Source organism: Anolis sagrei, chromosome 4 (genome assembly GCF_037176765.1).
Source record: "Anolis sagrei isolate rAnoSag1 chromosome 4, rAnoSag1.mat, whole genome shotgun sequence".
Classification (NCBI taxonomy): domain Eukaryota; kingdom Metazoa; phylum Chordata; class Lepidosauria; order Squamata; family Dactyloidae; genus Anolis; species Anolis sagrei.
This window is the reverse complement of record NC_090024.1, coordinates 126,560,803-126,587,785: the sequence shown is the minus strand read 5'-3', so window position 1 is coordinate 126,587,785 and position 26,983 is coordinate 126,560,803. Positions and strand designations below refer to the sequence as shown.

The 26,983-nt window shown below is 38.0% G+C and overlaps 1 protein-coding gene across 2 annotated transcripts in view; it reads left to right on the top strand.

The window, feature by feature from the left end:
* The window catches only part of RALGPS2 (Ral GEF with PH domain and SH3 binding motif 2), a 132,143-nt gene that overhangs the window by 22,017 nt on the left and 83,143 nt on the right, over window positions 1-26,983 (top strand). For both annotated transcript variants that reach the window (XM_067467648.1, XM_067467649.1), the window contains exons 2-7: window positions 13,867-14,001; window positions 17,770-17,877; window positions 18,486-18,536; window positions 23,538-23,626; window positions 24,131-24,215; window positions 25,725-25,817. In XM_067467648.1, the coding sequence (XP_067323749.1) occupies window positions 13,945-14,001; window positions 17,770-17,877; window positions 18,486-18,536; window positions 23,538-23,626; window positions 24,131-24,215; window positions 25,725-25,817 (483 nt within the window). In that variant the 5' untranslated portion in view covers window positions 13,867-13,944. The remainder of the gene's footprint in view (window positions 1-13,866; window positions 14,002-17,769; window positions 17,878-18,485; window positions 18,537-23,537; window positions 23,627-24,130; window positions 24,216-25,724; window positions 25,818-26,983) is intronic.

The window sequence follows — 26,983 nt, the reverse complement described above, 5'->3', positions numbered from 1 at the left end:
GAACTATAATAGTAATAATAATATCTGTCTACAAATGAGCAGAAGAGATAGTGTCACCAGATAGTGTTAAGAGCTCCCAGTGGCGCAGTGGGTTAAACCCATGTGTCGGCAGCCCTGATGACTTGACGGTTGGGTTGCCGACATGTAGGTTGCCGGTTCGAATCCAACCTGGGGAGAGCGCGGATGCTCCAGCTCCATGCGGGGACATGACAGAAGCCTCCCACAAGGATGGTAAAAACATCAAAAAACATCCAGGCATCCCCTGAGCAACATCTCTGCAGATGGCCAATTCTTTCGCACAAGAACCTAACTTGCAGTTTCTCAAGTCGCTCCTAACACAAAAAGTGTGTGTTGCATATTTATATAGTTTTATGTACAAATTATGATTTATTGGGCAATATTGGTGGTACCCTGGCACTCCTTTTTATTCTCTCCCCCCCCCCCCCCCAAAGTTCAAGTCACTTTTTCTTTTGGTCTCTGTGATTCACAGAAATGCACCTGGTACCTGCATATAAAGGCTTACACAAAACCTTGTAGGCTTTAATACAGAAATCCTACTCCAGATCTCTAGCATAAATGCTAAGGGCATGTCAAAACCCATTCTTGACTTCCCTCTTCTCAAAAAGCAGCAGTGCAAGAATCTTTTTCCAGGAAAAAAATGGTATAAAGTAACATTTTCTATTTCTTAATTTCTGATTTTTTAAAAATTTCCATTGTTCTTCTTTTTCTCTTATTCAATAATGCAGTGTAGACATTCCCTGTGTGTGCATGGATTTAAGTGGTATGCATTATGTGGAGGAAAGGTTGTGCCTGCTGATTGCCTCTGTGAGAAGCACAAGACATAATCATGCCTAATCATCAGGATTTATCAATTTCACCTCAAAATTCACATTGCATCTTGCCAGTCATTCCCCCCAATTTTGGCTGTAGAACTCCTGGTACTTGATCACTTGAATTGTATGAAAATTGCAGAAATATACTGATTCCTATACAAAAAGTAATAATGTTGTTTAGGAATTGGTATATTTTGTGCAAAAATAGTGTGTTTTGTGTATGTTAGAAACAAAATTACTGCTCCAAAATGTATTTTATGTGCAGAAAAACTATGTATATTGTTATACAGATTATTTTTTCCAGTAAAGTCCCAAAGTTTTAAGAATCACACAGCCAATCTCCTTTGTCTAGGAGTTATCGAAGACTCCTAACCCCTCCCCTAATTAAAAAAAATACATGAATTGGACTCAACAATTTATAGGTTTCCAAGGAGAGAGGGCCTAATTAACAGGAAATGGCCTCCATCTCAACGGTCTCCTTGGGGCCTCCTCAGAACCCGTAGCCGGCCACTCAACATGACCCCTGAACCCCCAACACAGACACATTCCTGGCCCAACCGCTTGGCTTGGGCTGGTCCACTCCACCTGGCCTCTGCAGGTCCGGAGGAGACCAGTCAGCCAATCCTCTTCCCTGCTGCCAGAGAGCCAGCCAGGTGGCCACAAAGTAACCCAAGCTCCTCCCTTCCCTTAGCCCCTTTGTATCCCTCCTTCCCTTGCTAATATGAATCTCTTCCTATTTCTTCATTGCTATTTTTTAACCCAACATTTAAATCAAATGACCTCCTCTCAACCTTCTGCATTGTACTCATGATTTTGGAATGATTTGCTTCTTGAATTTATTCTGTTTGTTTTGATGGCTGGCTATACTTGTGGCTCTTGTTCCTCTTACAAGTCTCTACATGTGGTAGACTACCCTGCCCTCTGGCCTAGCAGCCACCCCTGCATTTCTGATCTCTTTGTCAGAGTCAATTTGAAGTGTGCTGTAGAACCAGGTTCTGTTTCTCTCTCACTTCTCTAAGAGCAGATTTCATCTTCACTTTTGTAGCTTGTTTTGTCAAAATCTTCTTCCTGACTATGATTAGGATTTTTAAAAAATGACTAGAAAGCTGTACAGGTAGGATAAATTTTATTTCTGAAAACAGCTCCTTAGCATGCACTGCACTGGTAAGACTAAGCATAAGGAGCTGCATCAAGAAGCTACTTAGGCCCCTTCCGCACTGTGCCTATATCCCAGGATCTGATCCCAGATTATTTGGCAGTTGAGACTCATATAATCCAGTTTAAAGCAGATAATCTGGGATCAGATCCTGGAATATAGTACAGTGTATCAGGGGCCTTAGTGTGACTGAAGGGTGTTATAGATTGGAGTCAAAGTTTAAAAGAATCCAGTATATGCTAATTAAATTGTTATGTTCTGGTGTCTATTCTATAGATCACTTGCTACCAGTGAACAGTCATGTTGTGAAGGAATGGAATTTATATTACCAGCATGTTTGAAAATGGTTTTCTGAACTCTTCTTGGTATTTGTTGTCAGTTGCATGCATTTCAAAACATGTCTTGGATTTATCATGTCTGTCCATATTGTCTTATTGTGTTGATATAAACAAAATAGTTGGATTTCAACGATTTTTTAAAACTTCTGTCGTGAATGGGTTCATGTTGCTTTTGGAGACAATATTTCATTATCAAATCCTAGATAATAACTTTGTAGTCATTTCAGAATTATGCTTTTCCAAAACCTCTCTGAAAAACATACTAAATGCAACTTTAAAGTTAACTGGTCAGAATACTGTTGTAGCTAACTCCTTACCTGTTCCTACACCAGTATCTCTTTCCTATCTTGAGGGGAAGTATCGACAGAGTTGATACAGTGGGAGGCTGCATCCAGCAGTTGCTAAAATCATGAAGCTATAGAAAAGCAGAAGCTGCAGGGATACCTATGCACTTCATCTCAGGCTGCACACAAAACTTTGATGTTTGGACTTTAAAGCCGACCAATGAATTTTAAAGCAACAGAATCATAAGTGAGTTTTGTGTTGCATTCACTTATTCTGGCACTGTGTTTATAATTATCTCTGTATCCCTGGATGTTGTGTGCAGGTCACCTTTTTGCTGTTCTCCCTGGAAGCAGAACACTTCTGATTTTTAAGTTACAAAGAAATTAGTAGTGGAATATGTTTTTCCCTTCCACAGAACTACTGTGGTCTTCATTACACATGAGTAGTGCATATCATGACTTTCTTTATGAAACCATGGTCTGAGTTAGGGTTTCAGTGAATGAAGTATGAAATATTACTTGCAAAAAAGCAGAATGAACTTAAGGTTTGTCTTTTGGCGTGAGGGATGCTAGATTTAATCTATAGCATGTAAAGAAAGAATCTGGGATATTTAAAAGGCTGTTTCTGCAGAGAAATTGGAGGAAACTTGAAAAGAGCAGAAGGATGGGAAGGCCTTTCCTTTGGGAACTGAATGCTGTAGTTGCCGGTATTGAATATCTGTATTTAAGCAGACTTCTTTTGGGAAGTCTTGTTTTGACAGAATTTGCTGCTTATTTAAGCAACCAGAAGTGAGACCAGATTATTCTTGTATGTATCAGGCTGATTTTGAAGAAATCTAATGTGTCACCTCTGTTTTGCAGTTATTCACATTTGATGCAGAGCTATAGTTAATGTATGTAAATGTACGATGAGGTGGATTTCAGTAAGAAGGGATAAAGCACTGTGTGAGTCCTTATGGCTGGGAAATCAACACCATGACATCTGTAGTAGATAGATCTGTTTGAGTCTGGAAGATGGGTTTCTATAACATTTGCCATTGAATATCTGCAGGAGGGCAGGGACTCAAAAATAAAAATAGAAAACATATTTTTAATTTTGTGCTACTTCTTGGGACTAAAATGTTTTACTATGGCTGATTTAAGATTGCTGCCAGTGGTAACATATTCATTTATAGCCATGCAGCGAAATACTGTACAGTGAAATCCAGAGACTTGGGAAGATTACTATTGTCTCCCTAAAAAGGACAGCTAACTTTGCACTGGACAGGGACAGCTTGGTTTCAAGTGAAGTTATTTTTCTGTTGCTAATGAAGCAGAAATCTTATAACCTTCCATTTACCCCACATGACCAAGAGGAGGAATGGCCTCTGCCTGCATTGAAATCCCGTCAGACCATCTTAACTGACACCACAAACAACATCTGAGATAAAATGAGATTGATTGATTGATTCAATAAATAAATAAAATGTAGGCCTCTCTGTAACATCACCACTTTTTAAATTATGATTTTTAAAATCTTCACCTGGTGAAGAAACTAGGGGAGCTTCAAAAGCTTGCATGATATATTTTGTGCATTTTAGTTGGCCCAATAAGAGTATCACTGTTTTGTGGATCTTGACTTTTGTTGTATTCTGCCCATGACAAATGTCTTCTAACACTATTTTTTTTAAACTGCCTTTTTCTGGCAGAAAGCTGTAATGTGTTCTTTAAACTGGTCAACCCACTTTCTAGTCCAGTGATACAATGTGATTTCTAAAAATAGGATCAAGTAAATTATTTGTTTGCTATTTGTTCCGTTAGAAATCATTATCACAGAGAATTTATAATGGACTTTGGCAAATGAAATATATTTGCCATCAGAAAGGTAAAGAGAGGTATGATAGTTAAATATGGAATGCATAGTACTGTAGTATTGATATATTGGAAAAACAGTATTTGTGATCAGAGCTAGAATTTCAGCAAAGCTTCTTTTTTTTTTTTAAGAGAAATACCATTGTTCAGGAAAACAAGAATACTGTGCTGTCGCACGCTGGGCCTGTGCATAAAACTGTAGACAGGACATAAATTCTGTGTGCCCAACGGGACACCGGGGCTGCCTCAGATTAAAGGCCTTTGGATTTCCTTAAAACAGAGTCTTTAGATTGCTTAAAGGTTCAACCCAGTTCTTTATTATCGAAAACAAACAGGTACTTTAAGGCTTTCTTAACAGTCTATTGGCTCTCTCTCAATCTTGTCCACAGGGAACAGGCACTATCTTCATAACTGTAACTAATGGGGAAATCCTTAACTTCTAATCCGGGCAATCTGTCTTTGCCTCTGTTGGCGTGGAGCCTCTGCACCCAGTACCAACTGCTTCTGGCTTCTGCGAGTGACCCTTACCAAGCAGAGCTTTGTAGACTTCCAGGGGAAAAGGAGTTCAGGTTTCGGTGATGGCTGGCTGAAGTCCCTCAGCAAAGGAGCTGTAAGGCTGTATAATCCTCGGCCAAGCTATGGGACCTTTCTCCCCGGCCAAGCTGTAGGGCTGTATATCTCCCCAGCCAAGCTATGGGACCTTTCTCCCCGGCCAAGCTGTATATCCCAGGCTAAGCTGTGGGCTGTATATCCCCAGCCAAGCTGTAGAAGAGAAAGCTTTCTACAGGAGCTCTTGGTTTTATGTCCTGTATGAAAGCCTTCTCTGTGTGGACTGCCCCCAAAATGGTTCCTATTCCCACCAAAACCCAAAAGGGGGGGGCAGGACCAGGGAACCTAACGATAATTGACAGGTGGCTTGCCCTATGATTGCAGCCACCTATCTGCAGAGACCCTGAAACTTAGGACTACAACAAACATTCAATACAAAGCAAACAAAATTGGAGCTCCTGGCACAGCTGTTCCTGCACAAATACACTCATGTTACGGTGTTCAGCAATAAATGTCAGCCAGTAATTTTATTGGGTTTTTGAAGGTGTTTCGGGCTATATGACTATGTTCTAGAAACATTCTCTCCTGACGTTTTGCCTGCATCTATCGCAGGCATTTCAGACGTTGTATTTTTATTAATTTTGTTAGTGTTCCTGTCCTAGCTTACAAAAATCATAAGCGATAATAAAATGTAGCATGTTGTGTCTAAATTTAGTGACTGGGTGGATTTGAACATTTTCTTGTAATGAGAGCGGATGTAACTTTCTAATGCATATGTCATATGTATGCATGTATATAGAGAGACAGAATAAGATGAACTTGTGTTTGGAGAGTAAAGGTTAATTGGCTGAGCTGTTTGGAAGCTTGCTTGTGCTTTTTGTGTTTTTTGGGTTGTGTGCTTGCCCTGAGCATGTGATCTGTGGGGGTATAGCTTTAGCTAAGAATAAGTATGTCACTGACTTAATCTAATGTGGAGGTAGCAGTCACTAGCATTATATAGCTTCTGCCTTGCTTAAGGTAAAATTGTGATTTAGGAGTTAAGGTTGATTGCTTGGCTGTACTGTTTGTAGGCTTACTTACATGTTTTGGGCTGTATGCTCTAAGTGCATGGTTAAAGAGGCAGAACTTCTGCTGTGCTGCTTTCTTCGTATCTGGAGCTTAACTAACAGGAAGAGGTAAACAGCTGTTTTGTGGGGGAGTTTGAGAGGAGATTTGGAATGTTATGCCTGTGGCTATATAAGATGACTGAAACTAGATGGTGAGGGAGATATTACAGTGACTTTTAACATCTGTGCCGTTTTAGTTTTCTTGCTACTGGATAGTATGGATAGCGCTCTATCTACATCAGGTGAAAACTGCTACACTACTGGAAGAGAAGGTGGGGTATATTGATGGACAACAGAATTCTCTAAGTCAGATATAAAGTTGCACATTTATACTGGTTCATATTCATGATCCCCAAGTATTTACAAGTTTAGAGAATACATAGATATTATAAAGGTGCTCCAGTCTTCACTTATTGGACAGCTGCTGCAGCAAGCAACAGCTGTTTCTTCCTCTTTTGATCAGGTAGCCACTGACTACTGTTTCCACACACACCCTTAGCAAACCCTGGTGTGAGGGTGAATTGTGACAGAAACTTTGCTTCTGGCTGTCACACTGGAGATTGCTCACCGGAGGGGGTGGAAATGTCATTCAGCTGCTTCCTGGTTACCAGAGACTGCTGTCCTGTTAATGAGGATTCGGAGGTATCGGACTAGAAGACTGTATTTAACTAAGTAACTAAGGTGGCTATATCACTTAGTAGGTGATACAGAAACACAGCACTTTTGGGAAAGAGCAAAGCAGATTTTCCTGTAGGAGTGATACATGCCTCTAGGGATGCAAATGATTCCTAAACACAGGAGGCAAATATATGGAAGAATGTGATCAACAGGCACTGAAAAATCAAGAATCATGTTATGTTGTTGGAGCTGCATAATTGATTTCAAGCTCTCCAATCAATCGACAATTACAAGGCACAGAACAGAGGCAACAACCTCAGTACTCAGAGAAGATGGAGGTAGCCATGGGGTTTCTGTGTATTAAAGCCCCCCTGCCAGTTCACAGAGGAAGAATAGACCTATGCTGTTAATCAATGCTTCACTGCTGAGAGGAACAGGGAGAGTTGTTTTGGAATCTGATAGAATATCTTGAGAGGTGTTCTGTTTCTCTGGGGCAGAGATCTGTGATGTAACAGAGAAGTTAATAAGACTCATCAAGCCCCCTGAGGTTGACCCTTTCTCTCTGACCTACATGGGAATAAATGATGCTGGAAAAAAATAGTCTTCAACATATTTTAAAAGTTCATAAAGCTACAAGAAGCTAAAGGACCTTGGAGCATAGGTTGTTAATTCCATCACTTCTTCTTATAGAAGGACAGAACCCAGGAAGAAGAAGAAAAATACTTAAAGTGAACAATAGGCACTGCAAATGAATTCATAAAAAAGATTTGGCTTCCTGAACCATAGGCTATGGTTACATGTAGTAAAACTTTTGACAAGAGATGATTTGCACCTTACAATGGTTGGTGAGGAGGTATTTCCTGATCAAGAGATTTTAAGCTATGTTATGCTGTTGGTGGAGGATGGTTTTTGAAGGCGCCACCAAATACCAAACACAATATCCACAAGATTTGGCTTCATGGAACAGGATCCACATCTCAGAACCACTGTAAATAATCTTTGAGAATTCTTGAAGAACTAGAAACACTGAAGAAGATCAAATTTCCATATCTTCAAAAAAGGGGGGATAAGAGGTCCTGAGCAACTATTCTCAGGCCAACATCAGAATTATGAAAGGTTCTGAAACAGATCATTAAACAATTTGTAATATTTAGAAATGCTGTGATTACTAAGAGGCAGCCTTGGTTTCTCAAAAACAAGACATCCCAGGCTAAGTTTAACTCTTTCAAACAGAATTACAAACTTATTACATGAAGGAAATTGTTACAGTATATCTTGATTTCTTTAAAGCCTTTAACATGGCCTCCAATGATGTTCCTGCACACAAGCTAGTAAAATTTAGGCCATGTGTGTTGCTTGTTTGGTGCATTGTTCACCAGAATGCTCACCAGTCAAGAGAAATGACTAACAAATGCCACAGAGCTGTGTCCTGGGAACCATGTTATTTAACATCTTTGTAAATGACTTGTATAAGAGGAATGGAGGAATATGTATGGAATTTGCAAATTGCATCAAATTAGAAGGAGTAAGCTACCTGCTGTCTGAGGAGACATCTTCAGAATTCCAAATGACCATAACAAATCTGAGAAACGAGCCAAGATTATAAAATGAAATTTATCAGGAAAAATAAATGGACAAAAATAGGATGGGATCTAGAGGTCTTTGTAGACTGCATGAATCAATAGTGTTATGTGGCAATCAAAAAAGGGCAGTATAGTTCAAGATGACATCTACAGATATCAGGGCTGTAGCCTGGGGGGTGGGTAGGTGTTCAACCCCCCCCCTCCCCAATTTTTCAAGTTAAAAAAAAATCTGGTTAACCAAATCCCCATTCTACGTCTATGAGAAGCAAACATTAACGTGATTTAATTAAGCCTATATAAAATATAGAATAAACCATACTATTTTAATTATTTTCTGTTATGAAACTACTCTTCATGATTTGCTTTTTTGTCCGTGTCCGTCCCCCCCGTCCCCCCCCCCCCCACATCTGGCTATGGTACTGACAGGTATATAGTACCCTGTTTGAGGGAACTTACTTGTACCACTCTGTTCTACTTCAACTTCATGTGGAATGCTTTGTCTATTTCTAGATACCACAATTCACAAAGGGTATCGACAAGCTGGAACATGTCTAGGGGACAAAACCAAAATGATTGAAAGTCTGGAAACCAAACACTGTGAAGGAAATGGCTTAGAGATCTTGATATATGTAGCTTAGAGAAGAGACGGTAGAGAAGTAATATGATGTTATTTCTGTGTACCTTTAAGTCATTGTTGACTTATAGTGTACCCTAAGGTAAGCCTAACACAAGGTTTTCTTGGCAATATTTGTTCAGATGAGGGCTTGTATTTGCTTCCCTATGGAGCCGAGAGAGTGTGACTTGCCCCAGTGGGTTTCTGTTTCTGAACAGGAATTTAAATCTTGCTCTATAGAATTGTAGTCCTGTGCTCAAACCATTACACCAGACTGGCTCAGTAATATGATAGTGATTGTTAAATATTTGAAGGGTTGTAATGAAGGTGGAGTAAGCTTGTTTTCTGCTGCTCCAGAAACCATAACAAAATACTGTGGTTTCAAATCACAATAAAAAGATTCCATTTAAACATTAAGAGGAACATCTTGACAATAAGAACTGTTTGACTGGAAGAGGCAACCATGGGAGGTGGTGGAATCCCCTTCTTTGAGGGTTTTTCAACAAAGATTGGGTAGTCAGTGCTTTGGTTGTAATACTGCACAGCAAGGACATTAAATAGATGGCCCTTATAGTTCCTTCCAACTCTGAATCTTTGTGAGAATTTGTACTTTCCGATGATGAAAATTACTACAAAGATATCGGGTGTTGATTAATGGCATATAACAAGATCTCATCAGGTCTCTATTGCAAAAGTTTGACTTAGAGAAATGTATATCTAAATTTTCCTTTATATATTTGTATTATAACAATAGATGTTTTGTAAAAGTTTTTTAATCATTTATCTGCAAATTAATTAGAATAGGAGAACACAAGATATAACAAGTAGAGTACATGGCTGTAAAATACAAGCAATTGAGAAGCTACTTTCATAATGTTATAAATATTAGTATTTCATATTTCCTTTTATAAAATGCCAATGAAATACACAAATGTTGAATGTTGCTATTGATCTATTAAGAGATGTTGCCTTTAGAGAATTAAAAACACTTAGATTTTATTCTCCAATTAAGCTAACCGCTATATAGTATGACCCCTCTATCTGTTGGGTGATGCAATCCAAGTCTTCACATGGATTCCTGTAACCTTGGATAATAGCAAACCACATATTTTACTATATTTGGCTCTGTAGCATACAATAGAATCACACTGGAGGGTCTAAAGAGGTGCACAAACACTTCTGGAACATGTGAATAGTTTTGGAGTCTGTGGAGATCATGTCTGTGGATAAAGGTGTCATACAGTACTTATTTATCCATTCTTGGTATAGTAGCATTTAAAAATTTACCTGTGCGTTTTCTTTTCAGGAAGTGATGTTGAACATGAACAGTTTATTTCTTTATTTGTAATTTTAAAAATATTATTCCAGCAATATAAAATCTTATTATACAACTTACAAATTCAATGATTTTATTAAAACATTGTGTTCCTAGTATACCCCATCTAAATTAAATCCTCCCACTCACTTTCCACCTTAAAACCTCAATAATAAAAGAGAGGGAAACAAATGAAAAAGCCAAAAATTTTCTTTCCACTTCCTTATTTTAAAACATACAATGAAAATGTCATCATCCCACTAACTTCTTACCTCAAAAGCTTTTCTATTTCTACCATACAATCTCATTATTATATAAGCAGATTTATAATTACAATTGTCCTATATTTTGGGTTGTTTGTGGATTTTGAATATTCATGAATTCCTGAATTTGCTGCCTCCTCTGTCTCTGCCCCACCCCATTTTCAACAGGGACTTCAATGACACTTATGTTGCTAGGAAGAAATCAAACTGTTGAGAAGGCTGGATACAGCTGTATGCTTGCCTGCTGAGTCACTTGCTCACTTGGGTGGGTGCGAGAGGAAGGCACATGCATTTTGTCACTCACTTGAATAGAGGGAAGGAAGCGAGGTGGGGGGAGCAGGAGGAGGTAGGGTTCACACATTACCTTGCTCACTCACCCTGGCTCCTTCCACACAGCTGTATAAAATCCATATTGAACTGGATTATATGGCAGTGTGGATTATCTGATACTGTGGATTTTTCTGCCTCGATATTCTGGGTTATATAGTGGTATGGAAGAACTCTCACTTGGGCAGAGGAAAATGAGATAGAATGAAGGAGCAGAGGTTTTTATCTGGGGTTTTTTCTCCTTTATGTGATGCTTTATAGACTGCAGTTGCACTTAAACTTTGGAAATTAACTGGTGTTAAAGTGGTATTTCTCTTTTCAACTTCACTGTAATTTTACCATTATGTCTGAGCCAATTGGATCCATAGTTAGTGTTAACTGGATTAGTCTAAGAAACCTCTCCCCTTCCCCTAACATGCCACAGTAACAACTAACCAGAGTTCCCGATTTGGACATAATGGTAATCAATTGTTAGTTGGAATGCAGTCAGGGGAGAACACGGAATGGGAAGCATACTATTGTGTAGTGATAAAGCAGTGGCTCCAGATGTTTTGGACTCCAACTCCCACAATTCCTAATAGCTGGTAAAATGGCTGGGATTTCTGGGAGCTGAAATTCAAAACAACTAGAGGACCAAAGGTTGGGAACCACTGTGATAAAACATAGTGTGATGTCCTATTCAATCAGGCCATTATATATTTATGCATATTAAAATTCAGAAAAATAAGTTGTCTTCTTCAGAATTAAAAAAAAAAGTCCCTCCCAAAAAACTAGGGTGATTTTTGAGCAGATTGTAATTAAGCAGCAAGCAGAAATGTTCTTACATCTTGTTTCCATGACTGCACAATTTGTTCATTTTGTTCTTGTTGTTGTTTACATTCAAGTCATAACCACATTCTCAAACTTTCAAGACTCACGGGACTTTAGTAAAACACCAATAATTACAACAGGGTTATTCTGGGATCAAAAAGAATTAGTAGAAAAATTACTAGTGAAGTAAGGAATAAACATAGTTTGTACTAAGAGAGGTTTATAGCATTTACATTTATAATGTTAATGGAAGGAGGCACAGATTTGAGAATCTGATGAAAGCTATGTATTTGCTGACCAAGATGGACTTAAACACAACATTCTCAATGTAATGAGGGTGGGCGGGTGGGAAATTAACTTTGTTCAAGATTCTCTTATAACTAATTGCAGAATTCCTCAGAGCCCATGGAGCATAGGTTACGATCTTTGTGCCAATTCTTTTTGTTGGTTCATTTTCACTATTCCTTTTCTGCAGATTAAGAGATGTACTAAACAATTCAAGTTAACAGTGGTTCTTCTTTCTCATATGTTGTTGTTATTATAGGTGTTACTTTTTTGCTTGAATCACTCATTTAAATAAATTAAAAGCACATCAAACAAAAAGTGATATCCAAATAAAAATCTTTAATAAACCAGAACATTTTAAAACTTGGCAGATGAATGATTACAAGATTAGATTGTATTTTAGAACAGGACCTTCTTGCTCCTTTTTTTTTAGATTTTTGCTTTCTTATGGCTACCCTACTGCATTCCAACACACTTTATCAGAGATCCAGGATATCTGCATGCCCATCCCCCTCCAAACACCCCACCTTGTCATGCCCAGCACTTTTAATTTTTATTATTACATTTGGCCCGGCCATTGTTTTTAATTGTGTCATTGGGTGTTGTTAATTGTCATTGCTTTGTTTTTGTTGTTGTTTTTTTTTAGTTATTGTGTTGTTGCTGCTGCTGCTGTTTTTATTGTTGTATTTGGGCTCGGCCTCTTGTAAGCCGCACCGAGTCCTTCCGGAGATGGTAGCGGGGTACAAATAAAGGTTTATTATTATTATTATTATTATTATTATTATTATTATTCCTTGGAAATCAAACTACATGGTATTGCTAGCTATTTGCCATATATTGGTTTTGATTGGACGGATAATTATGTATATATTTGAGGATGATAGAAATGAGTTGGAAGACCAAAACATCTGAAGACATTTATAATAGGTTTATTTTGGTTTACTGTTCTGACTTGTTTCTGAAATAGTAACTGATAATGTTCCATTTGGGGAGGGGATACTTTGGTTGCATGTTTTCTCCTTCGTTGCTTTGGACTGAGAAAGGAATATATACTTGGACAAAAAGCATCAGTGCATAGTATCTCAATAGCCAAAATACAATAATATAATAATCTGTATCAATAGCCTAATTAAGGTAAATGTAGAAATCACCACCATCATTATTATGAAATAAGATCAATTGAAACTTGTGAGAAATCTGTTCTCAACAGAAGGGGGCACTAATGCAACATCTATTGGAAAGCAATGAAAATCTTTTCTTTTTAATCTGAAATCAAATTCTCCTTGTAAAGTGGTGTCTAAACATCAGAACAATTAGGCATGCTGTAAAGTATTTAACATGAGCCATTGTCTTTCCATGAATGGTTCCAAATATAAATAGGATCTAGATAACTATACAACTAGTAATACTCAAGTTCGACTTTGTCTTGCAAATATTTATTTCTATTTTAACTATTTCAGATATATTGATACATTGCTCTCCTGTTACCCTCTTTTGTCCAATTTAATTTTGAAAAGAGGAAATTTATTTACTTATTTCCAACATTTCTATCCCACCCTTCTCAACCCCCAGGGGGGACTCAGGGCGGCTTACAAACCGGCAACAACATTCGATGCAATGACATAATACAAATATAAACACATATAACCACAGTTTAAAACAGTAAGTTTTATACCCAAAAGGTGAATAGAGCTTCATATTGCATTCAGGTTTGTTGAGTCCTCTTTGTTTATGCGTGTTTTCTTGATGCTTTGTTTCAGAATAAATAGCTGAAATGCATTGGGATAATACAGTTACATTTCACATACTATGAAATTTCAATGCCAGTGTGTTTTTCTTTAGATTATTTTGTAATCCTAAAGATTGCCAAAGATTCTGTTCTGTGTTATGAGGAATTGGATGATTTATGGAACACTGATTTTTCATTTTTTTTAGGCATTATGAATCTTTTAAGATGAATGAATAAAGACAGCTGCTACAAATGTAGGGCAGAAGACTAATGGTGTGGGCAGTATGGACCTAATGAACGGACATCCCAGCAGTGTTAATATTGCAGCTACTGCTTCAGAGGTAAGGAGTCAGTTAAGAGTCTCTTTAGTTAGCTTTTTAAAAAGCAGGGACATAATATAGATGTAAAAAAGAACAATGCAGCTTGAAAGTAAAATACTACCTAAAAATGTTACAGTGAGTATTAAGTGCTTGTTCTGTGAATCTCTTCTTTTTCTGAAAGTCCTGTTGTTTCTTGCCTGCATCACTGCAGCTATTCTTGGCCAATAGAAAGATATTGAAAGAAAAGCTGAAGTTGATTTAATGATACAATACTACGTTTTAAAAATTATCACAGTTAATAACCATTCAAGAAGTCACTGAAGTGAATAAGAATCTTCTCCACACAATCAGGCAGTACTTTCAAAACTTGCTTGGATTCTGAGCTCTTAAAGGACCATTCTTCCCTTCTGATGGATGCAAAGAGGAAACTTTATTGTTGCTGGGTTGTTGTGAGTTTTTTGGGTTGTATGGCCGTGTTCCAGAAACATTCTCTCGTGACGTTTCACCTGCATCTATGGCATGCATCCTCAGAGATTGTGAGGTCTGTTGGTCAAAATATAAGCTGATCTCCACAGCAAGTAATACCAACGAAAAAAATCTATCCTTTTTAGACTTTTAAGAGGCTATTTGGAAATGAAGATGAAGTACTTTGACAGTTGCTGGATAAGAATGTATAAGCAGTAGAATGGAAGTCTATCTTAGTGATCTAGTAATAGAGATGCATCACTAGTATGAATTTGTTCACTGGAAGCTGCTTTCAGCCTTATTATTTCTTCTTAACTCTTTATGCAAGATTAACATAAATCTGTTAAATATTGCCCCCGTCTTGCCCAAAGGGACACAGAGGGACAGAGACAGCTATATAAATATAATAAATAAAAAAAAACTTTATTTGTATCCTACCCCTTCTCCCCAAGGGGACTCAGAGCGGCTTACAACAGTCTAACAGTATAAACAAAATAAATGATAATAAACATATAATTAAAAAATTAGTAAACAAACAGTAACGAATCAAAATAGGATTATTTTCCACAACACTGCCTTTCAAATCATGGTGTAATGGGTGATGGAGCAACGACTTGATCAGAGGTACTTTAAAATTAGAGCAGTCCAAGGGGGCATTGGAACTGAGTATAGAGCTACTAGTGACCTGGTGTTAAACCTGGAGTAGCATTAAATAAGTTTAAAAAGAGAGTGAGGATCCCATTGAGTCTAGACCAGTGACTTTCAACCTGTGGCGTTTTGGCCTACAACTCCCAAAAATCCCAGCCAGTTTACCAGCTGTTAGGATTTCTGAGAGTTGAAGGCCAAAACATCTGGGGACTCACAGGTTGAGAACCACTGGTCTAGACCTTTCAGCTCAACAGTGTAGCTAGGTATAATCATTGGAATGTGCTGAGGGCTAGGCATGGAATTTATTTATTTATTTAAAACATTTATATTCCCCACCAATCACGCCTGTGACAATGGTGGGATGGAAAGCAAGTCCTCCCCGGAGGATCTTAATCTCCGTGATGGTTTATAGGGGGAGATGTGTTCGGACAGGTAAATTGGGCTGGGGCCATTTAGGGCTTTATAGGCCAAAGCCAGCACTTTAAATTGTGCCCGGTATCAAAGAGGCAGCCAGTGGAGCTGGCATAACATGGGAATTAGTCTCTATTACTATATCTTCCATCTCAAAATAAAACAGAAAAAAAAGGAATGAGACCCCTCTGAAAGTAAATCAGAGCAGACACACAAAAAGGATCACAGAAGGAGATCCAGGCCTTATCAAGTTATGGAGGGAAACAGGTCTGACAATCTTTGCTTATCTGTGAGCTCAGTCCAAACTCTCTCCTGCTCCCCTTGCCAATACAAATATATAGTACTCTTAGCAAGACCTGATGTCACATCTCATGTCAGCAACAATGAAGAAGGAAAGCTCTCTGAAGAGGTAGAAAATTGTCACATTCTTCTAATGCAGTGTCATTGTACTTAATTCTATATATTTTAGTTAAGTGGTGAGTCCAGAACAACCAGTCAATGATGAAGCACAAACCAAGCTGGCATTACATCAGAGCCCATACTTCCACGCTTTTTGTCAATGCCTTTAGTAACGTAAGCCTTCAGTACAGCTGGAAGCCTAGCTAAAACCAAACTAGTTGAGAAGTTAAATAACTCTAACCTTGCCACAGGCCATAGTGCTTCAAAAGGTCCTGGCAGAAGATATGCCAGAGCTTGTTGTATCCTTTACAGCAGGCCTAAACAATAAACGGCCTGCTGGATGTGACCTACAAAGGGTGTCCCTGTGACCCACGGAAAGCAGGCAGGAAAAGATCATAAGTACTGTCCAGTCTATCACTTGCCCTGCCGAAACACAAAGCATTCCTGACAGATAACCATCTCACCTCTGTTTAAAAACCTGAAAAGGAGTAAATTCTGCTGCACTCCAAGGTAACATGCTCCACTATCGAACAGTTCTTATCACCAAGAGGTTCTTCTTAATGTTCAGTTTTATCTGCTGCATCACACTCTTGATTCATGTTCAGCTTCTGATCTACTAAAGTCTTCTAAATCCCTTTCACATGTACTGTTTTCAGCCAGATACCACCCATCCTATTTCTGGGCATTTCATTTTTCTGCTTTTTTCCATTTTTATCTGCATTTCATTTTTTCTGTACCTTACATTTTCCCCTATTGGAATTCATTTTTTTAGTTTTGACCCAGGAAATGCCTCTCCAATACTTGATCCTGTCCACCAGAGTATTAGCTATCTCTCCCGATGTATTGTCCTTTGTGAATTTGATAAGACTGCCTCCTATTCCATCATCCAAGTCATTAATAAAAGATGATGGAAACCCCTGGCCCATGACAGAACCCTGTGATGCCCCACTGGTCAGTTCTCTTTTTTTATGTTCTTCAAATAAACCTGCAAACAATTCCAAATAAATGCTCAGTGTGTACTTACCTTCTGATTATTAACACCAGCATGGTATAGTGGTTTGACTGTTGGAATAGGACTCAAATCTTAACTCAGTCATAAAAACTGCCTGGGTGACCTTGGGCAAATTACACACTTGCAACTTAAAAGAAGGACAATAGCCAACCTCTGCTGAATAAAAGTCAGAGTTGCCTTGACGAGCAACAAGAACATTTTTCATGTGTTGGCATCAAAATGTTGCCTGTTGTAAGTCCGCCCTGAGTCCCCTAAGGGATGAGAAGGGTGGGGTACAAATATGGGAAATAAATAAATAATGAAGCATACATCTCCAAATAAATGTATTTCTACTAAAAATATTTAAATAGTAACTTTCTCACTGGTTATTTGGACTGTGATTTAAATAATTATAACATAATTCTTCAATTTTATATAAATCTAATAAATATTACTTTGAAGATTGTGTTTTCCATAGCAATCATCTAAGTCTGTAAACTAAGGGTGCTATTTGTTGATACACCCTCTAATGCAATCACATATTTTTCACAAAGATAAAACAATTTCTGTGACATATCCCCGCATTCATGACAAAGATTCTTTATTCCATATGTCGCAAAGATGTGAAGTAGGAATGTGTCTAGTATCCTTCATTGAAGAAGACTGACATATACAAATCTTGGGAGAGAAGTGGACTTATTCTATGAGATATTTGGTTCATCACCCTTGAATCAGACACTACCATCTACTGGTTGCTAGTGCTACATGTTTCTGTATAGCATTAAGATGTTCCTATAGAGAACCTGTTCTTTTGGTGGCAAATGTGCATTTATCTTTCAACTTAGTACTAAAAGGATTTCTCTCCCTTTTCACAGAAGAGTAGCAGCTCAGAGTCATTAAGTGATAAGGGTTCTGCTGAACTGAAGAAAAGCTTTGATGCAGTAGTATTTGATATTCTGAAAGTTACACCTGAGGAATATGCAGTAAGTTATTAACAAGTATATGTTTGGTAAATTAATATTGATTATCTCTTCCCTTTTTACAATTTCCGGCTAATCTTCCATTGTCTGTCACTTTGAGCACAGCAGATGCTGAAAGTTTTGTTTCGGTTTCTTAGCGAAGAGACAAGGCTTTCTTCCCTAGTCTAGCAAGTTTCCAGAACATGGAGAAATGGAACTTACCAACATTCTAATCAGGGCTGTGGGGTTGGTATGGCAAAGCTTTGACTTCTTTATTTTTCTGCTCTCTGACATCAACTCCTTCATAAATGGAAAATGTATATTAACTGGTAATAACAAATTTACTATAGTAAAATGGCAGCACAAAGCATTTCATCACCAACAAGTGACCCACCAGTCTACTTAGATTAATATAACATGAAATTTACTTGATTAAAATTTCTGAACAAGAAAGTTTTCTTAAGTTCTTATGAAAGTAAAATAGCAAAACTTGACATTGAATTTTACTTCCAGCATTAGTTATGACACTAGTTCTGATATATCTTTATCTAGTATTAAACAGTAAAAAGTCCAATCTTAAAGCACACAATTCAGAGAAAAACAGTTCTAACTTTTCTAAAACTTTTTTTAAGGGCCAGATAACACTAATGGATATACCTGTATTTAAAGCTATTCAACCAGAGGTAAGTGCGACATGCAAAATCATATTTTGTTTTGTTAATCTTATGGTTATGTTGTTTTTCCTTTGTATGTTTTGTTATTTTTACCTGGGAACCGCTCTGAGTCCCCGCAGGGAAATAGAGCGGTATATAAATAAAGTTTTATTATATTATTATGTAAAGTAGGGACAGATGTCCTAGTGATGCCAGTCTATACACATATTTTGGTATTGAAAGAATTTGGTTTCCAGTTCTCTGGCAATTTTTTGAAATGTGATTTATTATGAATTCATATTGTTGACTATTAGTATATCCAGATGTGGCTTGAAAGCCCATATACACATCTATATCAGTAAGAATAATGGTGAAATTCAATATTTCTTTTACTGTTGAGAATCTCTTAGCAGCTGGACAGAGAATGCTATATTTTTTCTCATAGGAGTTCAACTGTGGAGGAAAAAAATAATGAGTTATGTACAGATATTCTGTGCTAACAAAACAAAGCCGAAAACTATGTTCCAAAGGCCTTTGTGATCCTAGCTTGCTGTAATTTCTCATCTGTACTTCTGTGCTAGTATATAGCGCCTCTGTTAAACAACAGTTTAGCTAGTAGTAACTAGTAGCTAGTTTTAACTACAGATTGTCTGCATTTTAAACTGTGTGTTTTATTTGATTTGATTTGATGTGTTAGTAATGGTTGTTTTTATAACTTTTATGTGATATTGTTTTTATACTCATGTACTGTTTATGTTATGTACTACACTTGTAGTGCCTTGTAAGGTGCCCCAAAGTCCCTTTTGGGAGATGGTGGTGGGGTATAAATAAAGATTATTATTATTATCATCATCATCCAAGGAAGCAGTGGCCAGTCTTCTTAGAAGTAGGGGGAAAGACTGTAGGAGAGCAGGTAGTGCATGGTAGGAATCTTTGGTGACAAGAACTGAAGAAGTATTGCACTTAGAAAACATTGGATCTAAAGGTAAACTGTCCTCAGATCAGACATTATTGAGACCAAAATGTCAGACTTTTAAAAGTGTACAGTATGTTGTTCCTTTTTGTATTTTCTATAAACGGAATGAGAACATTCTATTTCCCTCCATGTGTGCTTGATTTTAGAGTTGTTCTCTTTTACTTATGGCATAAGAACAAAAACATACCCAAGTAGTCTAAGTGAATAGCTTTGGTTTGGGGAGTTCTCATTTTGATAAAGCTGTTGCTTCATTAATAAATATTCTGTTTAATCATGCAATTTCAGTTCTCTAGCCAATATCCTTAAAAGATGGCTTTCAACTGCTGTGACATAAACAGATGCTTAACACAATCTTGACTGAACTTATTTATTATCTCTGAATATGTCCTTAATTTACCTCATACTGAGGATTTGCAATGTTTTTGGTATGCTTAATTGTGTGTGTACCTTTTCAACACAAAAATCTCCCAAAGCAAACAAATCTCTTCCAAAAGGAATTTCTTATAGAAGGTAGTACTGTGCCTCTGTGTCGTAAATACTGCTTTCATGCTAGTACAGGGAAATTATTGTAAGAGCCCATGAAAAAGCAAATTTATCAAGGAGATGGTTTGTAAAATATCAAATGTTCTTTTAATTTATCTGAATGAATGCTGCCACTTAAAAATGTAGTCTTTTTAATAGTCTTAACTTACAATTAATGTTGTGTAATCATTCATTTCTTTTTACAATCAAAAGGTTAAATAAGAGCACTCTTTCTTATCTAGTTTACTTTTTTTAAAACTGTCTTTAAGAGAATAATTTCCACACATACACACATGACTATCTGTCTACTATTGAATTGTTTATGAGATTCTACAATGTCAATCTACAATACCAAGAACAAAGAAAGAGAAGGAAGTAGGTAGCTTAATGCCTTCCATCTGAGTCACATGAAATTCACCCGATGTAACTTGTGGTCAGAGACTGTGGAGAAAATGATTTTTTTTAACACAAAAGCTCATCTTCACTGGTGTATGGGAACAACTAATTTTTCTTGATTCTGAGATTTATATTTATTAGCTTTTGAAACCTACAAACTAGTTCACACCATCTTATCACAACAAATAACATACAAAACTGGGACAAAGAAAAAAAAAGGAAACATCTATATATATAAATTTGTTAGGGGCATCCAACGAGGAAACAAAGCTCAAAAAAACCCCAACGAAACTTAACCAAAATTCCCATGCCCATAACACAACCCACAAGGTACAAACATATCTACTCAAAATGAAAAACAACACAACAACACACTCACAAAACGGCAAAACAACAAAACTCAAAAATCCCCCAATGAAACTTAACCAAAATTCCCATGCCCATAACACAACCCACAAGGTACAAACATATCTACTCAAAATGAAAAACAACACAACAACACACTCACAAAACGGCAAAAGGATAAAACTCTAAAAAAACCCAACGAAACTTAACCAAAATTCCCATGCTCATAACACAACCCACAAGGTACAAACATATTACTCAAAATGAAAAACAACACAACAACACACTCAAAACGGCAAAAAAACAAAACTCAAAAAAACCCCAACGAAACTTAACCAAAATTCCCATGCCCATAACACAACCCACAAGGTACAAACGTATCTACTCAAAATGAAAAACAACACAACAACACACTCACAAAACAGCAAAACAACTGAGCATGCGCATTGGCGCCCAGCCGCAAGTTCCCTGGCGCGCGCACATGCCCTTCCGGCCAACGTTCCCTCTGTGGAAACCATGCCCACTCCAAGCCCCGCCGCGCCGCTTCCCGCACACACACACACCCCTGCCGCACATACACACACAACCCCACACTCCATCACTCCCCCCGCCGCCGCACACACACACGCAACCCCACTCCCCCCGAGACCGCACACACACACGCAACCCCACACTCCATCACTTCCCCCGCTGCCGCACGCACACACGCAACCCCACTCCCCCTGCCGCCGCACACACACACGCAACCCCACGCAACCCCACGCTCCATCACTCCCCCCGCCGCCGCACGCACACACGCAACCCCACTCCCCCCGCCGCCGCACACACACACGCAACCCCACGCTCCATCACTCCCCCCGCCGCTGCACACACACACACAACCCCATGCTCCATCACTCCCCCACCCCAATCTTACCTCCTTTTACTTCACGCCACATCCAAACCCCACCCTTCCCGCCCTGTCAAAATCTAGGAAAGACAGGAAGGAAGGAAAGAAGGAAGAAAGAGAAAGGGAGGTAAATAAAAAGGGGGAAGGAAGGAAAGTTAGAGAAAGAAGGAAGAAGAAAAGGAAAGAAAAGGAAAGATGGAAGGAAAGAAAAGAGAGACAGCAGAAAAGAAAGAAAAAGGGGGAAGGAAGGAAAGAGATAGAGAAAGAAGAGGAGAAGGAAAGATGGGAGGGAAGGAAGGAAGGAAGGAAGGAAGGAAGGAAGGAAGGAAGGAGGGAAAGAAGGAGAGAAAGAGGGAAGATTGGCAAAGGAAGAAAGGGGGAGGGAATGAAGGAAAGAGAGAAGGATGAAACCAAGTAGTGAAAGAAAGAAAGAGGTAGAGAAGGAAGAAAGGAGAGAAAGGGGGAGGAAAAGGGGGAAGGAATAGGTAGGTACCTCTCTTTCATAATAGTCCAGATATCTACCTCAACTTTGATAAGTTTTACTATAGGCCACAGCAACGCGTGGCAGGGCACAGCTAGTATTGTATATTTATCCATAATACCTGTGTGGAGTTAAAACTTAAGTAATGACAGAAAACTTAATTACTGTACCTAATACCATAGACATGGCCTAACTAAAAATAAAATGCAGACAGTCCCCAAGTTTTGGAGTGCAGTGCCATCTATATGCAGATGACACCCGACCCTATCACTTCTTTTCGTCAAATTCCAAGGAAGTGGTTCTTGTGTTGAAGTGGTACGTAGCAGCTATAATGGACTAGATTAGGGCAAACAAATTGAAGCTTAATCCAGACAAGACAGAGGTGTTCCTAGTCAGTCATAAGACAGATCTAGGAATAGGGAGTTAACCTGTGTTAGAAGGGGTTAAACTCTCCCTGAAAACACAGATTCACAGTTTGGGAGTACTCCTGGATTCGGCTCTGAACCTGGAGGCCCAGGTATCAGCAGTGACCAAGAGTGCTTTTCACAGTTAAAGCTAGTGTGTCAACTGCGCCCATTCCTGGAGAAGTACAATCTGGCCATGGTGGTACATGCCTTGGTTACATCCTGGTTGGAATACTGCAATGCGGTCTATATGAAAAGTGCTCAGAAACTTCATTTGGTTCAAAGAGCGGCAACCAGACTGCTAATTGGAGCTGTCTACAGGGAGCATACAACTCCTCTGTTGTGACAGCTCCTCTGGCTACTTCAGAGTGCTGGTTTTGACCTACAAAGCTCTATATAGCTCCGGTCCAGGTTATCTGAAGGACCGCATCTCTTTCTATGAACCTGGGAGACATCTACAATCTACTGGGGAGGGCCTGCTCTCAGTCCCTGATTCAATCTCATATAGCCAGATTGTAGTTTTCCATTATGTTCAAATCAAGCTAATGACAATATGTGCTTTCCAGCATGTAATATCTAATCATAATAGACTACCCTAATAATTTCTGCAATTTGTAAACTAAAAAAAATATATTAACAATACTAAAGAGCAAGCTTAAATGCAGAAGCAAAGAAATGGATTCATGTTAAATTTATTACCATCATTTCTTTATAACTATATTAAAGGTATTAGAGATTAGAACTCAAAAAGAATTATGCAGCATGTTGCTGTTTGCCTCCAGTTCTCAAAAGAGCTACCTATTAAAAGTTTGAATCCGAGCCTATAAAAATCTAAGCAGAAGGAATAGTAAGAATCTGATCTGTAAACATTAAATCCAGACTTCCTTCTTACCTCTAGGGAAAAAAAATTATGTTTGACATGCTGCTCTGCTTCACTGATAAAAGGGAAAAAAATGTTGTTTTGAAATCTGTATCACCAGTTAGATTGATCTAAAATTATTTCTTATTTATGATTTAGGAACTCTCAAGCTGTGGTTGGAATAAAAAGGAGAAATACAGTTCTGCACCAAACGCAGTTGCCTTTACAAGAAGATTCAACCATGTAAGGTTTTATTTTGCATGTGTTGTTCCAACTGTATTCCTAAAAACATTTGATTTGTATGATTTTAAGATTCTATCTCTTTCCTTTGCGAAATCTTGTTGTAACTTTGACACACAACTTTTAAAATCTCTCTGACTTCCTATGTTTGAAGCTAAGTTATGCTGTTATTTTTATGAAGCATATTAATTATGTCCTAATTACTTACAAACCCTTTCATATAATGTACTAACCTTTGTAGCTGGCATTGCCATGGTATACATTGGACCATTCATAAAACCATCAAAGTAACAATGGGTATTTCTTATATATAGCATTAGAAAATGCATACCCGGACAATGCTGGATACATTAGCTAGTTATCAATAAATACATTGTTGTCAGTATATTAAAAGAAGTATTTAAAAATCTTTATAATATGAAAACATTGGGTAATGGCATCAACATCTCCCAACTTTATTCCCTGGACTTTTCTATGTGTCATTTTACATATTCTTTTTGTTTTTAGGTAAGTTTTTGGGTTGTTAGAGAGATCCTTCATGCACAGACATTAAAAATAAGAGCTGAAGTTCTGAGCCACTATATCAAAACTGCGAAGGTAAGATGATCCTTTTTGGGACTTAATGTTCAGATCCAAGTTAGAAATGTACTACAGTTAACCCTTCTCTTTCATAGGGATTTGAGTCACAAGACCCCTGTGAATGTGAAAAGAAAACCCATGTGAAAAGAAAGCCCTCACCCCCAACATGCATGTAGCCTGTCCCTGCTAACATGATGCCTAAGCCAACTTTTCAAGTTACTCACTCCTTCCCCAACTTCTGCTCCATTGTATCCTCTCCATCTCCTGCCCAGTCAACATTGTCACCTCCCTTACTAACAAGAAATAATGCAATGGAGTCTCACTTATCCAACCTTCACTCATCCAACAGTCTATATTATCCAACACAGTCTGCCTCCCGCCTGGATCCACAGCTGTTTCAATAAATTGTGATGTTTTGGTGCTAAATTTATAAATACAGTAATTACTACATAATGTTACCATGTATTAATCTACTTTTTCTGTCGATTTGTTGAAAAACATGATGTTTCAGTGCTTAATTTGTAAAATCATAACGTAATTTGACGTTTAGTAGGCTTTTCCTTAATCCATCCTTATTTTCCAACATTTTCGCTTATCCAATGTTCTGCCGGCCCGTTTATGTTGGATAAGCAAGACTCTACTGAATTTTAAATCTGTTCCTATAGAGTCCAATGTCTCAAACCACTCCTTCTGCACCAGCTTATTTCTTCTGTTTTTCCACCAGCCCAAAATTGCCACCCAGTTATACACAACAGCCCAGTCATTGGATTTATTAGGTGCAGCATGAAAGTTGTATTCTGTGGTGCATTTATGCTTCTCCATCTTGCCTTCTCACTCACTCTCAGATCGTTCTGTGTTCTCGATTTTCAACATAACTAACCAAATATAACATTGAAATGAATGCAAACAAAAGAATGTGATCCTGTTCTTAATTGTGATTGAGCTATTGAGAAGTAGTATGTTTATGTGTAATCTTGATCTAGGGCAAAGGATTAAATTATGTCTACTTATACGTCACATAAGAGCTGATTTCTCACTTATTTCTGTCTCTGCTATTTCTCAAAAACAGCCTAAAAGGTATATGAAGTAAGCTGTAGTGTGGGAGGCTGAAAAGGTAGAGCTAGGGAGAGGTCCTTCTGCTGCACTTAAAGAAGTTGCCTCTCTGTTTTGCATAAGCTCTCCTTTCCCATTCAGTCTTATTATCATGATGTGCTATACCCAACAGGGTCTGTGATTCTCAAGGGAAAGTTTTAAATAGGCTCTTAGGGATGGTGGAAGAACATGGAAAAGCCAGTTTTCTGCAGTCTCCTATTTAGGTGAATATCAAAATGCACCAAAAAAAAAAAAAGCTTTGCCCTTCCTTAGGATTGCTAATGATTTGCAAGAGCTTTATTTGCCTAAATAGTTTGTTAAAATTGGTACTGTATGTTTGTTTTTTTAAAATAGTGTAGCCTTAAAACAGAATAAAATTTAAATTCTGGTAAACACATTGCTCAGTATTGACAACTGTTTTATTCTTGTTCTCAGAAACTCTATGAGTTAAATAATCTACATGCTCTTATGGCTGTGGTATCTGGGTTACAAAGTGCTCCCATCTTCAGGCTGACGAAAACGTGGGCGGTAAGTAAATTGCACAGACTAATGAACCAATTGCATTTCTACAAATTGGTATTGAAAATTGTAGCAAAAGTGGCAGCAGTGTTGGGGGTGGTTGTTCATGTTGCAAACGAAGCATTACTACTATCTTCCACAACTAATATTAACAGCTGCGAACAAGCAAGGAGGCAGCACTAAGCATGAAAAAAAAGAGGACAACAATACTGAAACAGATTAGTTTATTACAAATACTTGTTTATAAGTTGATCTCATATATAAGTCAAAATGTATTTTGTTAGGACCTATGGATAAGTCGAGGATAAAGCTTGAGGTAGAGTGGAGGTTTTACAGCAAGCCTCTGTTAAAAATGGCCCCTGTTGGTTTGCTCCACCTCAAGCGCTCAAAATCACAGGAAGCTCATCGAGTACCATCAGCATCTGTTTCCAGCATTGATCTGTGAATAAGTCAACACAGGTTTGGAGTTGACTTTCAGATGTATACATTAATAATAAGTAATAAGTTGATTCATTTTGAATTGTCCCACTCCTTTCTCACAGAGGTCTGAGAAACTCAACAATAGACATGTGGGATTTTCCCTGCTACCGTATGATTTAAAACACCCAATCTTTTGAACCATTTTATTAACATAAATAATTTATAATCTATTTCATTTTCCACTCGTTTTTAAACTTATTTTTCTCAAAAAAGCAACATTCCTGAATATCACGGCTTCCCTAAATTACTTACTTTTGGCCAGGTCAAGAAAGCTACTTAGAAGCATAGAATAATAGAGTTGGAAGGGCTCACATGGGCCATCTACTCCATCCCTCTGCCATGCAGGAAAAACACCATCAAAGTACTCCGACAGATGGCCATCCAGCTTCCATTTAAAAGCTTCCAAGGAAGGAGCTTCCACCACACTCCAGGGCAGAGAGTTTCATTGCTAAACAGCATTTAAAAGTTTGGTGATAGAAAGAGTGTAAAATCAAACAGAATAGCTCAAACAATGATTTAGTGGTTTCGCAGTATCCTTGGCTAACTGAGCCCAACAATATTTGTGGCACTTTGTGGTTCAAATAAATAACATGGCACCCATGGCACACATACGCATGGACAAAAACTATTTCTGTTAAGATTTAGCTTGTTGCAAAATATGTCTCAGAATTTTGAGTTCAGTCCATAAGATTATG